The sequence below is a fragment of the Miniopterus schreibersii genome (assembly GCF_964146895.1).
Source record: "Miniopterus schreibersii genome assembly, chromosome: X".
Classification (NCBI taxonomy): Eukaryota; Metazoa; Chordata; class Mammalia; order Chiroptera; family Miniopteridae; genus Miniopterus; species Miniopterus schreibersii.
Genome location: NC_138104.1, coordinates 71,740,755 through 71,754,726, shown reverse-complemented (window position 1 = coordinate 71,754,726; position 13,972 = coordinate 71,740,755). Strand labels below are relative to the sequence as shown.

Sequence of the window (13,972 nt, the reverse complement as noted above, 5' to 3'; positions counted from 1 at the left end):
GTAATGATATGTTAGCCCAGCAATCCTCAACATCAGAAGCTGTCACACTCCACAGAGAGGGAAGGAACTGAGACAGAATAATGCTCTAAATCAGTGAAGGTGGCCTCCACTCACTCACAGTATCAGAAACCCTGCGGGTGGAACCTATTTATCCTGTTTTTTAGTAGGTCTTTTAAGTGATTCTGATGCACACTAAAGTTTGAGAACCACTGCTCTACAAATCAAGGTGCTTTGCAAAACCAAGCCATTTACAGTAGCAGGAATGGAGCAATACTATTTTTCCCCCACTTTTGGGAACCTAGGCTTTGGAGCCAGATAATTCTAAATTCAAATCCAGGCTCAGAAAGTTCAACTTTAAGTTAAACCTCCATGAATTCCAGATTTTCACCACCAAAATGGGACAACCACCTTCCTTGCTATAAACTTTCCGGGAAGTCATCTGGCATTATTAATCCCTAACTGGACTTTAGGAAATCTAGCCTATGGAAGCCATCAGAGATGTCAACAGATTAAAATCACCTATGTGTGGAATTAACTATCATGAGCAACCATGAAAAGTCCACAATATTTAATAATTTTCAATCGTGCTGAAGTACAAACTTAAATGGAAGTGTGTGCGTGTGTGAGCGATGTACTGAGAAGCAAGAGCAACCATGCACCAAGAACCTGATTCTCAGCTGGCCTTCTTGTTCTCTGGAAGCCCATAAAGACAAGCATGAGAAGAGATAAAAACTTTCATTAAAAAAAAATTAAGGCAGTTAACTTGTGTCAGGGTATGCACAGAAACACAAGACTCATCACAGAAATGTGATTAAGGAGGGGCCTGGCCCATCAACCCATGTCCATATTTGTAAATTTGGAACTCTTAAAGGCCTCAGTGGTGTTCCTTTCAAATGTCAAGTCTCTACTGTGCAAAGATGCTCACTACTATGTTTTTCTTCTCATTTTAACCAGCACCAATATTAAAATGCAAAACATTTCCAGAACCCCTAGTTTCCCTCACATCACAATGTTATTTACAATATAAAAAAGTAGAAACAACATAAGCATCCAATCATAGAGGGCAAATACATATGGTGATATAGCAGAAATCAAGTAAAATATTCACATTATAATATTAAATAGGAATAAAAACTCAGGCTATAGAATGGTATTTATAATACAATCCTATGTTGTAAAAATATATATTTATATTCTAAGTCAATGATGGGAGCTAGCCATGGCCAGTGTGGCTTAGCAGCTAGAGTGTCAACCCACACACCAAAGGGTCGCTGGTTCAATTTCTGGTCAAAGGCACCTACCTGGGTTGCAGGTTCATTCCCTGGCCCAGTTGGGGCACATGCAGGAGGCAATCAATTGGTGTGTTTCTCTTGCACATGGATGTTTCTTTCTGTTTCTCTCCCTCTCTCCCTCCTTTTCACTCTCTCTAAAAATCAATGGAAAAAATACCTTGGGTGTGGATTAACAACAAAAAAATGGAGTTAATGCAAAAAAAAATTTAACAGTGGACTGTGCTGGATAGTAGACTCAGGTGATTTTTATTTCCTTCTTTATTCTTTTTTATTTTCTATAATAAGCATGTCTCAACTATATAAGGAAAAAAATTAAAACATTATTTAAAAAAGAAATATGTAACTTTTAGGACTGGATGCAGGTTGAGATAATTTATGCAGTCCTATCATGGGGCCTGGCACACAGTAAGCACTGAGAAAGCATTCGTTCCTGTTTCTTGTTCCCAAACTGTGAAAACAGGGTCTCTATATTGTGGGCAAGAGTTTACTTTCCAGGTTTGAATCTACACACTTCCCACACAATCCAAAAGAAGGTCCACAGGAATAGCTCTTTTCATGAAGATTCATTCACTTCTTCATTCAAAAATGTAAGGGGTAGGGAGAGGACAAATTGGGTAGAGGGGATCAAATATATGGTAATGAAAGGAAACTAGACACTTGGTGGTGAGCACACAATAGAGTATATAGATATCGAATTATATTGTTGTACAGCTGAAATTTACATAATGTTATTAACCAATGTTACCTCAATAAACTTAATTTTAAAATGTACTCAGCATTGCCCTGGCCTGTTTGGCTCAGTGGTTGGAGTATCAGCTGGCAGACTGAAGGGTCCCAGGTTCAATTCCAGCCAAGGGCACGTTCCTCAGTTGCAGGCTCAATCCACGGCCCTGGTTGGGGTGCATGTGGGAGGCAATGAGTCGATGTGTCTCTCTCTCCCTCTCTCTCTCTCTCTCTCTCCCTTCCACTCTCTCTGAAAAGCAATGGGAAACATAAAAAAAAAAATAAAATGTATTCAGTATCTATTAAATGTTTAGCACTAAACTAGGTTCTGGGAACACCAAAAATGAAGAGCTGCCCTGAGGTAGCTCCAGCTAATGAGTGACACAGATGTATTTATAACTATGATATGATGAAATAATTACTTTCGATAAGGATGTACACAAAGTGCAATGGGAAGTCAGAGGAAGGCGGCCTTTTATAGAAGAGGTATACTATGAGTTGTAAAAGAGAGGACATTAGTCAAAATAGAATGTGCAAAGACAAAAGAGTCAGAGAAAATTTGTCTTAGAACTATAAGTAGTTCAGTCTTGCTGAGGCATAAAGAACAAGGGAGAAGGAGTGGCGGGAACTGAGACTGAACAGTAGATCACAAAAGGTCTTGTTTGTCACACAAAGAAGACTGAATTTTCTTCTGTAGTGGAACCACCAAAATAATCTTAAGCAGAGGAGTGACTTGATCAGCACTAGCAAAGTCACTGGGAGTCCTGAAAGACATCTTAATTCCCACTTAATTTTAGAGGAAAGGAAAAGGCCCTACCCTCTATATCTGTCCCCTCTGAAATGAAATAACATGAGGCAGTAAACAGAATTCTGCACCTGGCACACAGTGAATACTCAATAAAAATCAGATAAATATGAATTTGGATGTGCCATATGAGGCAGTCCCTACTGAGAGCAGAATTTTAAAAACACCAGCACCTTAAGTTTGGTCTTGGGTGTGATAACAGGAACAGCTCCTTTGGAAGGGACAAGTGACAACTGAAAATTCTAAAATCTAACATGCAACAGGAGGAAGGTGCCATATACTGTTTTGTTGTACTCCAGTGTACAAAGCCCTCTCATAGTTTTCTTTCCATAGCAGGGATTTAAGTCCCAATAATAGGATAATATTACAGTTTTATTCCACACAATAACCTCTCTGGAATCCTGGATGACAGGTGCTCATGCGCACACATGGTAAACTGGAGGGGGTTCATCAGTGGTTTTACTCCTGTTTTTACCCAATATCTCTTCTGCTTAATTCAATTTAGTTGGATGGTTCTGCAGATAAATACTATAGAAATAAAATACTGCTACATGTCTGCCTCCATTTACTGAGTGCATGCAAAATGCTTTAAATAATCAGGAAGGATGTATTAGATATATTTTATAGGTGAAGACAATGAGGATCAGAGAGGCAAAGCAATTTGCCCAAGGTAAACTTGTGATAAGTTGCAAAGCCAGAACTCAAATCCATGTTTGTTGGACTCAAGTATCTCAAAAAAGTAGTACTGTCTCCTCCAAAGTCTGGATTTGAGGTAAAACAAAATTACCAAATGATACCTTGCCTTGTGGCTGGAAAGAAAGTATGTTCTAATTTTTTTTTTTTAAAAAAGTCAAAAGAAGGATGCAAAGAAAAAATACATATGGGAAAAGAGAAAAAAGAGGAGAAACCAGAGGCCAATGTCAGCTAGACCCTAGTCTGCAAGGAGGAATGGAGAAACCTGGGTCTGGGAGATGGATTGGAGTTAATTCTCCCAGAGAGAGAGGGAAATAAAGTCTGAGTGGGAACCTGAAACAGAGCTGAGAAAAGCAAGTGAACATTACCACTGCACCCTGTCCCACCTGGCCTGCCCTCCTTACCTGCCGTGAAACCAGTCCTGGCACATGTCACACTCGATCATGAAGCGGGTCACATCGTAAGGCAGCCGGCAAAGGCAATACACCGGCACCGTGGCCATCTTCACCTGGCCTTGGAGCGTTCTGTAGCGAGCCAGGTTCGGAGCGTCCAGAGGAGTGGGAGGTAGCAGCACGTGTCCTTCCTGGACTATGGCTGGGCACAAACAACACTTTTTTACGGAGTGAATCAGGTGCCCCAGGGTACCAACCCTCAGTTCACAAATGGGAGTTACCTCAGCTGGGATGCAACACAGGGGTGTGGCTGTAGGGGGCAATCTGAGAAAGTCCACCCGCCTCCAGAATAGCTTTAACAAATAAAGACCTGCGCTATGCCCTGGAGGCTTTTTTTCCCCCCTCACTACCTCCTCCGGGCCCCCAGAGTCAGTGAGAACTTCTTTCTGGGCTTCAGGGAAATATCTGACGCCTTTAAGGAAGGATCTTTAATCCCTCACTGCACCCTCTTCTTGCCTGCAACCTTGCTTCCCAGAGCGCTCTTTATTATGACGCCAGAATGAGGATGGGGGAGCTCAGCCAAAGACCCTTCTCTCTGCCCCCAAATAGAGGCAACTGGAGAGAGATGAGGAATCCATGTATATGAGCTCGGATAGCTCCCAAATTACCTCGCTGCCTTCAAGAGAAAGGCAGAGGCGCCCAACTCAAATCACAGTTCTGGGGTCTTGTTTTGAGAACTCTCCCAGTCATTCCACCCCTGACTAGTCCGGAGCCTCATCAGCCCAACAACTGAAATAAATCACAATTGTAAAACTCGTCAGCTCGTCCTCTATTTCAAACAGGGTTCTCATCGCACCCCTGAAACTAAAAAGGGTCACTTAAAACCCCCTGAAACTGACTACAATTTCCTCACACTTCTGCGACTGAGCAAGGATTTGTTTCCTTCCCACCGCTCGGACACTGGCAAGCATCTTCTCCCAACCCCCCAAAACTGACGAGGTCTCCCCGTTCCCCAAAACTGACCAGGATCTCCTTAGAGATCCCACAACTGACAGGAACATCCCTGCAGCCCGGAAACTTACGAGAATCTCTTCACACCTCCCAAACTGGCAGGAACCTCCTCACGCCCCTCACCTGACAAGAATGTCTACCGTCCCGAGCCCTACAGGGACCTCCTCATCCGCAAAGCTGCTGGAATTACTCCCGCCCGCGGAGCTCAGACCCAGCAACGCGCCGGCGGCCGGGCTCGCTCCGGAGCCACTCTGCCCGTCGGTTGGCGGAGGCTCGGCCGGCAGTTCCGGCCCCACCGGCGGCGCGCACCGAATTCTGGGATTTTCACTGTAGCGCAGCGAACCTTGCTCGTTGGCCCCTGCGACCACCCGCTGGGTCGCTCAGCCCTGGTCGCCCAGCGATGCTTCCGGGCAGCTTTCTCCACAGCACTTCCCCAGGCCGGCCGGTAGGGCCTACTGGAGACCGTGGCTCGGGCCTAGTCCAGAGGCCGCCCGGAGACCGGGCGAGTGGTGTCGTCGCTGGACCGGCAGGAGCTCGCTGCGAGCAAACCAACGAGGAAGGAGAGGAGCCGGCGGCCAATTCTGAGGAAAATGGCCCGAAAAGTCGCCGGGCTTCTCCCGGTAGCAGTGGGAGGCAAATTCGTAGTAGTCAATAAAGTTTATTCAAAACGAGGAAGTTGAAGCGGAGAGGGGAGGAGAATACAGGGTAAACAGCTACCATACTGAGAGTGGCGGCGCTACCACAAGGAGGCGACCCGACAGCCATCTTACGAGAGCCGGCACCCGAACGCCCAGCGGCACAGATGAAGCAGGGAGGGCCACCGGCTCCCGCGAGACGTCATCGGGGCGGGGCGCGGCCTTGAGAAAGGAGGGGGCGGAACTAGGCTACCTTTGGACCGGCTCTTCTCCTCTAGGTGCCCAATGGACGCCGAGGACCTTGAGCTTAGAGGCGGGGAAGCCGCCATCTTAGACGAGGTGGTCGTTTGGCTCCATTTTGAGAGGAGCCAGAACCTTCCAAGGCAAGGAGGTTGTTAAGCACCTCCGCCATCACTACACACGCACTCTTCCCAGCCTCGTCTCCTATGAGAGGAGGCGAACTCTGTCTGCAAATTGCAAAATGAAGAGGTGGCGGTGGGGGCGGGCTTGGGCCAGGACAGAGGCGGAGTATTCCCCTCAGCTCCCGTTCAGTGAGGTCCTTTGCAGGCTAAGCTCTTTCACACGATCTCCGAGTCATGTATTCTTCACCCTGTAAGGAAGCTCTGTTACTACCCCAAAATAGGACACAGGTTTAGGGATGACTTGCATTTCAGAGCCCGGAAACAGCCTTACACCCTCTACTACCCCCGCGCTCTGTCCTCTGTCCCTCGTTTCCTCTTTATAGCTTCTGTCAATTTCCTAGCTCCCTCCGAACTCTCTTCTCTGACCCTGTTGCTTCACTTCAGTTCAGTTCAGATACAGTTCAAATATTTCCCTGCACATGTCCCACGATTTTCTGACTCCAGCCTGAGGGCTAGGTGGGAGAAGAGATTGAATGAATGGAGCTCCACACACCTGCTTCAAGATGGCGCTGGTTTTCTCAGGCATTTTTAAATGTTCTCCAGGAATCCTCTTATTATTTCATTTTCTCAAAGGGTCCCATGCTTTAAAAAAGAAAGTGGGTGTGTGCACACCTGTTTTCTAAGTGATAGTGGGTTAGGCCCTGGGGGTACAATGATGGAAAGAGGGACTGTGCAGTGAGAAATTGCCAGACCAGGAGACAAGCTTGCAAGTCAACAATTGGAATAAACGTCCAGTAAGCACACAGATACCTCTTGCAAATTGCAAAATAAAGCTAAGAAAGTGCCTCAGCAGCTGCTTGCTGCTGTCAAGGAAGATTTCAGGAAGACTTGGAGGATACATAAAATTTCACTAAATTAACATTGCGGATAAAAGGATCAACAAATACAAATGCATGGAGACACCCGGGGAAACAGTTGAAAAGTGATTATTAGATTTTATCCTGCAAGCAATAACAAACCACTAAAGGTCTCTGAGCAAGAACAGCTGAGTTACATTTGTGTCATAGCCAGAGGAAAATCAAGGTTTAGTGGCACCTGAAGCTTACAGAGTTTGCGAGGTGGAACTTCTTAAAGAAAAGAATATATGCTTGTTAATACAAAATTAGGTTCAAAGGGTAGACAGTACGAATATTTCTAGAAGCCATTCCTGGGTAATAACTATAAATACAAGTTATAACGGCCACATATAAATGTCCCACTAAACCCAAACTAAATGTGTGCCCCAAATCAACTTCCACTTATCTGGATCTCAAAAATGTCTGAGGCAGCTCCAACACCACCTGATACAAGGGGAAATGTGACCAGGGAAACTCTCAGTAAGAAGGGACAGTAGTTTTAACCAATTGTGGTTTAAATTTATTTTACAAACTTTATAAAACATGACCATGTAACCATATGGCAAGCTTATTAAGAAAGCTTTCTTAGCTTCACAAGGAGGCAGGAGGATGCCCACTTCAGCAGCACGTGTATTAAATTGGAAAGACACAGAAGAGATTAGCATGGCCCCTACACAAGGATGATGTGCAAATTCACAACATTTTCAAAAAGAAGGAGGCATAGAGGTAAGAGACTGTGGCATTAGTCATGAAAAAAAGATGACGCCCGAGTCAGGATAGTTGTAGCAGGGGTAGAAAAGGATCAGATAAGTGGGATATTTTGGAGGTTGACTAGGCAGGGCTTGGGGAATGATTGAAAATAGTGGGTGAATGAGTGAAGACTGTGTGTTCATTTCTGGATTGGGTGTCAGAGTGGATGGTGATTGAGCTGGAGTACACGAGGAAAAGCAGGTTTGGTAAGGAAGAAGAGACTAAGTTTAGTTTGGAATATGTGGAGTTAAGGTATGTGTGGAACAGTAACTCACCCAACAATTCTTTGTTGGGCATTTACTGTGCACCAGGCATGGTGCTAGGTGCTGAGGATGTAGCAGTAACGCACATAAGGTCCGGGCCTTCATGGAGCTGACATTCTGCTGGGGGGTCAGTCAGTAAATAAATACAGTTTCATTCATATATTTATTGAGCACCTACTATATACCAGGCACTGTTCTAGACACTGGGGATTCAAGGGTAAACAAAAAAGAAAAGGTCCCTGCCCTCCTGCGATTCACATTCCAGTGACGGAGACAGACAATAAAGTGAGGCAAATAAGAGAATTTCAGATTGCAGAGAGTGCTATGAAGAAAATAAAACACATTATGAGAGAAAGATTTGGATGAAAGATAGTCTATTTTAGATAGGGTGGTTAAGGAAGGCCTCTTGAAGGTGACGTGATCTGAGACCTGAATGACAAGAAGAGTTGGCCAGGGGCAAGGCAGGAGAAATAAAAAGCGCAAAATACCCATTGTGGTGGGAGGGCCAGTTCAGGGCACCCTCCCAGTTACACCTCCTGAGCATTTGTGATGGACTGGGAGGAGTACAGGTGGGGCTTTGGGTGGGTTCTCCAGACATGAATGAGAGACCGTGTGTGTATCCTAAAGGGATATACGGACAATCTAATGAAGGAGGCAAGGTTCAATGTACAATAACAAGGCTGAAAAAGGTCAAACTCTAAGTGCTAACTAGAGGTTTGAACAACATGTGTGGGAACAAATGGAGCCATAATTAATTCAAATATGTTCAGTGGGTGTGTCAGGGAAGGCTTCTCAGGAGGTGGAATTTGACCCAGGTACGTTGGTACCCACCCCTAGAAGTTCCTCCCCCGTGTTCTTAGGAGGTGAGGTGGGGGTACTGAAGGATAGATGATGGGGAAGGCAAAGCTGTCAGGGGACTGAATCTGAGGCAGTTAAATTTGCTGACAAAGAATTCTTGATATTCCCATGGATGGCAGGCAGCTGGCTGCTGCCCTGGAAGTGTGCGCTCTGGTGCCTCTCACAGCATCAGTGCATGATCTGAATTGGCTGCCATAGTATGGGGCTGTCCTGGAAACCTCCCTCCCCTACCCCACCTCCACGTAACAGTTGTAAACACTTATTTGTAATTAGGCAATAGTAAATACATTCCCATTGCAAAGAGTCAAACAGGCTGAAGATCCCTGCTGACCACCACTCAGTTCCTGCTTGCTTCCCTAGAGGGAACCTCAGCGGACTCTCTTCTGATTCACCTCTGCATACATGTACATGTAATTGTTGAGATGAAAAAAATGATGAGGGCTAAAGTGAACTATAAAATACACGAGGAAAGGGGTGGGGAGCATGGGAAAGAATTACATGAGAAAGAACAGGCTTGCTCCAAAATAGACTCGAAAGTAAAAGGACAGGGAAAACAAAAGACAGAATAATGACAAATAACATTATCTGAGAATTTACTGTGTGCTCACCACTGCTCTAAACTCTTCACATGGATTAACTCATTCAATCCTTGCAGCAGCCGTTATGAGGTAGGTACTAGTACTAGCCCCATTTTATGGGTAGGGAAGCTGAGTATAGAGACTTTCTATCACTTGCTCAAGGTCCCTTAGCCAGTATGTATCCAATCTGGGCCTTCTGGTGATCTAGGTGACCACTGTATCTGGTGTGGATTTACAGCCACTAGTGTCTCTAAGATCCATGTAATGGGGGAAGGTAATCAATGTTTCTTCGCATGATTTGAATCAGAGTAACAAGATAGGGCTTACACTCACTTGGAATAAAAACTCTCAGGATGGTCCCCCAGGTGCTAAACTAGGTAGCTGAGAACACCAGCCCACTCCTCCAGGGCCAGCTTTAGGGTTCTGCCACCTGTGCAGGACTCAGCTCCCAGGAGGGGCTTCAGGCTTAGTTTAATGCTCTGCTGTCGCCATCTTGACATTCTTAATAATTTTACCTTTGGATTTGTGTCTTGTAAGTGTAGTCCCATGTGGCAATGGAGCATACACATGAGCAGAAGAGATACACTGGGTGGCAGTGTGCACAGCCCGTGAACACGGCAAGTGGCGCACATGCTGAGCAGTTGGTCAGGCCGCCTGGCATGTACAAGCGCATCTGGGGCATTATGGGGTACCATGGGGCCCGGAGGGGAGACACTGAGTCAGTGACAGTGGTGGAAGCAGTTGCAGAAGCAGTAGTGGTGGTAACAGTGACAGGACCATAGTGAGAAGTATTCTTGCCTTTCTGCTATCAGGGTCTGATCCTGCAGCATCTGCACAAATAGTAACTCTGGCCTGAGCACTGGGAGAGCGATTGCTGGTGATCAGGGAGCAAGCCTTGCCAGTAAATTACTACAAAATTAAAGCGTACCCATGGACTTTGCAGTAAAATATATCAAAAGGTTATTAGAAATATTGGAAGAGTTCAGAATCTCTGGTTTTGAACACTGGTACAACATTGTAAAGCAAATATCCAGAGGTTTAGAAATGGAAATTAAATTTAAAGATTGTCATATTAGATACATTAGATGAAAGTGTTGGATGAACTGATTATTAATGAGGAAGACAATTTAAAAGTGTTTTCCTTGTAGTTGAAGATGCAGTGGTAGAATGAACAAACAGGCATTTTGAATTATAAATAAATCATGAAGCCATTTTTAAATTTCTTTTATGACCTTGTCTTAATCTGTTAGGGCTGCTATAATGAAAATGCCATGGATTGGGTGGCTAATAAACAAAAATTAATTTTTCCTAGTTTTGGAGGCTGAGAAGTCCAAGATCAAGGTGCTGGCAGATTCCGTGTCTGGTGAGAGCCCACTTTCTGGTCATAGATGGCCATCTTCTTGCTGTGTGGTGGAAGGCGAAAGAGCTCTTCACCGTCTCTTTCTTTTTTTTCTTTTTTTGTATCCAAAATGTGTTTATTGGGATGGTTCCCCACTCATCTTAATTGGAGGCGCTTTTAGTGCTGCTTCCTTCTGAAGGAGCATCCTTCTGTAAGCCTTGCTTTTCCTCCTGTTGGCTGACAGAGAACAGTGGAGCAACCAACACACAAAACTGCCGTTTGTGCAGGGCCAAAGACGGTGGGGATTTTATAGCATCCTCGGCATTTCACATCCATGAAGTAGGAATTGGGGCTCTGCACCAGGCGCTTCTTCTTGTGTTTCCTCTTCTCCTCTTCCGGAGAGGGATGAAGGAGATCCTTAGCGAGAGGCATATTGTCGTGGGGAGGTCGTCACCACCGGAAAGCCACCGTCTCTTTCTTAAGGGCACTAATCTCCACCCTCAAAACCTAATCACCTCCCCAAGACCCTACCTCCTAATACCATCAACATATGAATGAGGGGTGGGACACAAGCATCTGTCTATAGTACATCTCCGCAAATTACAGGAAATGACAGAGGAAACATTAAATGTTATTATATAAATTTATATTTAAAATTAGATTTACACAAAACTGATTTGTATGAAGAGTTAAATCTTTTTAGAAAACTTTTTCCACAAGAAATCATCAGCTCTAGATGCATTAACATTTATATTTTGAAATACTTTTTCAGAAAAAAGTCCAAAGCCACCGTCCTGGACACAGGTGTCCCCTGAGCCTCCGGGATCACCTGGCATCTGGCCTCGGAGGGTGCTTCCCAGGGTGGTGATACGCTCCCCTGAAGTTCAGCCACACTGCCTTCCAGGGAGCTGCAATGGATGGGCCACCGTCAGAACTCATGGAGCCCCCTCTGAGTCAGGAGATATTTTCAGACTTGTGGAATCTACTTCATGAAAACAATGTTCTGACCCCCGAAGTCTCCCAGACAGTGAATGAACTGCTGCTGCCCCAAGGCCTTGCAAACTGTCTGGACAAAGATCCAAATGAAGCCTCCAGTACACCAGCAACTCCTGCACCAGCAGCTGCTCTCCTAGCACCAGGCATCTCCTGGCCCCTGTCATCCTTTGTCCCTTCCCAGAAGACCTACCCCGGTACCTATGGTTTCCGTTTAGGATTCCTGAATTCTGGGACAGCCAAGTCTGCAACCTGCACGTACTCCCCTACCCTCAACAAGCTGTTTTGCCAGCTGGCAAAGACCTGCCCCGTGCAGCTGTGGGTCAGCTCCCCACCCCCGCTCGACACCCGTGTCCGTGCCATGGCCATCTACAAGAAGCCTGAGCACATGACAGAGGTTGTGAGGCGCTGCCCCCACCATGAGCGCTGCTCTGACTATAGTGATGGTCTGGCCCCTCCTCAGCATCTCATCCGGGTGGAAGGGAATTCGGGTGCCCAGTATTTGGAGGACAAAATCACGTTTCGACATAGTGTGGTGGTGCCCTATAAGCCGCCCGAGGTGGGCTCGGACTGTACCACCGTCCGCTACAACTTCATGTGTAACAGCTCCTGCCTGGGGGGCATGAACCGGCGGCCCATCCTCGCCATCATCACGCTGGAGGACCCCAATGGGAATCTGCTGGGACGGAACAGCTTTGAAGTGCGTATTTGCGCCTGTCCTGGGAGAGACCGGCGCACAGAGGAAGAAAATTTCCGCAGGAAGGGGGAGCCTTGTCCCAAGCAGCCCCCTGGGAGCACGAAGCGAGCACCGCCCACCGACACTGACTCCTCTCCCCCGCCAAAGATGCCAATGGATGGAGAATACTTCACCCTTCAGATCCGAGGGCGGGAGCGCTTTGAGATGTTCCGAGAATTGAATGAAGCCTTAGAGCTAAAGGATGCCCAGGCTGGAAAGGACCCAGGGGGAAGCAAGACTCACTCCAGCCACCTGAAGTCTGAAAAGGGACAATCTACCTCCCGCCGTAAAAAAACCCATGTTCAAGAGAGAGGGACCTGACTCAGACTGACATCTCCTGCTTCCTGTCCCCCGTTGATACCCCCACCCTTGTCCCCCTTTCCTGGCATTTTTAGGGGCTTAGGAGCTTCAACCTCTGCTTGGTTCAGGTGCGCCTCAGAAACACCTGTTGGTGGACTGCGCAGCTGGTTAAGAGGACGGAATTTCTAAGTCCCTTCTCTGCTGGTCTGGCCAAATCCTGTCTAACATCTTGGTGAACCTCACTACCTAAGAGGAGATCTCACCCGATCCCATACCCTGGAAGATTTCATTCCTTCCAAGATCTGTTTTACTTCCCGCAAATGTGCAAGATCAGTTCCTTCTACAGTCTGTAAGTCACATCTGTATTCCTCACCCGCACCCCTCTCTTCCCCTTTTATACCACATTTTTTTATATTGGTTTCTTATTTTACAATAAAACTCTGTTAGCAAAAAATAAAAAAATAAAAAAATAATTTTTCATATATCTATCCCAAAGTTGTCACAGCCAGTGGTAACTGCTGCTTTAGCAAAACGCTCCCTCTCAAAATGAAAAGTTATCAAATATTATTTGCCATCTGTGACTGATGTTGCTTTTGATTATATTGATTGATAATGAAGTTGCTAAAAATAGAAATTTTGATGACTAAATTGGATTTGAAGAAAAGCAACCCAGAAAAATTATGAACTTTGTTATATAAATTATAACAAAAATATTGTTATGCGATTTGTACATGTATGTTGTTATTCGGGTATCACTATTATCCCTATACTGTTTTATAAGTAATAACATATTTTATTTATTTATTATTATTATTATTTTTTAAATATCTTTATTGATTTCAGAGAGAGGAAAGGAGAAGGAGAGAGAGAGAGAGAGAGAGAGAGAGAGAGAGAGAAACATCAATGGGAGAGTCATTGATCAGCTGCAGCCCGCAACCCGGGCATGTGCCCTGACCGGGAATTCGAAACCCGATTGCCTGGATCCTAGGTCAACGCTCAACCGCTGAGCCACACCTGGCCGGGCACATTTTAAAGGAAAAAACAATATTTTAGCACTTTAACTGTACTTCCTGCCTCTCACCTGTTTTTTTATAAAAATATGTTTTTATTGATTTTTAGAGAGAAAGGGAGAGGTATAGAGAGAAACATCTATTGGCTGCCTCCTGCACGCCTCCTACTGAGGAATCAAGTCTACAACCAGGGCATGCACCCTGACCGGGAATAGAATGGGTGACCTCTTGGTTCATGGGTTGATGCTCAACCACTTAGCCACACTGGCCGGGCTCACCTGATTTTTGAACAAGGAGTCCTCCATTATCTTTTCTGTCTTATCTTTTCTTTTTCTT

General features: G+C 45.4%; 1 protein-coding gene and 2 pseudogenes across 7 annotated transcripts in view; 1 reads left to right on the top strand and 2 right to left on the bottom strand.

Moving 5' to 3' along the window:
* Nucleotides 1-5,690, bottom strand: part of PHF8 (PHD finger protein 8) — a 71,037-nt gene extending 65,347 nt beyond the window's left edge. For 4 of the 5 annotated variants that reach the window (XM_081125692.1, XM_081125690.1, XM_081125688.1 and 1 more), the window contains exons 1-2: nucleotides 5,040-5,690; nucleotides 3,918-4,107 (exon numbers count right to left, since the gene is read on the bottom strand). In XM_081125692.1, the coding sequence (XP_080981818.1) occupies nucleotides 3,918-4,015 (98 nt within the window). In that variant the 5' untranslated portion in view covers nucleotides 4,016-4,107; nucleotides 5,040-5,690. The remainder of the gene's footprint in view (nucleotides 1-3,917; nucleotides 4,108-5,039) is intronic. The other variant, XM_081125689.1, reaches the window with a different exon arrangement.
* A 5,084-nt stretch (nucleotides 5,691-10,774) lies between these two features.
* LOC308550863 (small ribosomal subunit protein eS27 pseudogene) lies at nucleotides 10,775-11,029 on the bottom strand (annotated as a pseudogene). Its single transcript has one exon. The product of its transcript is annotated as a small ribosomal subunit protein eS27 pseudogene (transcript).
* A 25-nt stretch (nucleotides 11,030-11,054) lies between these two features.
* Nucleotides 11,055-12,713, top strand: LOC308550862 (cellular tumor antigen p53 pseudogene; annotated as a pseudogene). The gene has a single exon. The product of its transcript is annotated as a cellular tumor antigen p53 pseudogene (transcript).
* Nucleotides 12,714-13,972: the final 1,259 nt, after the last annotated feature.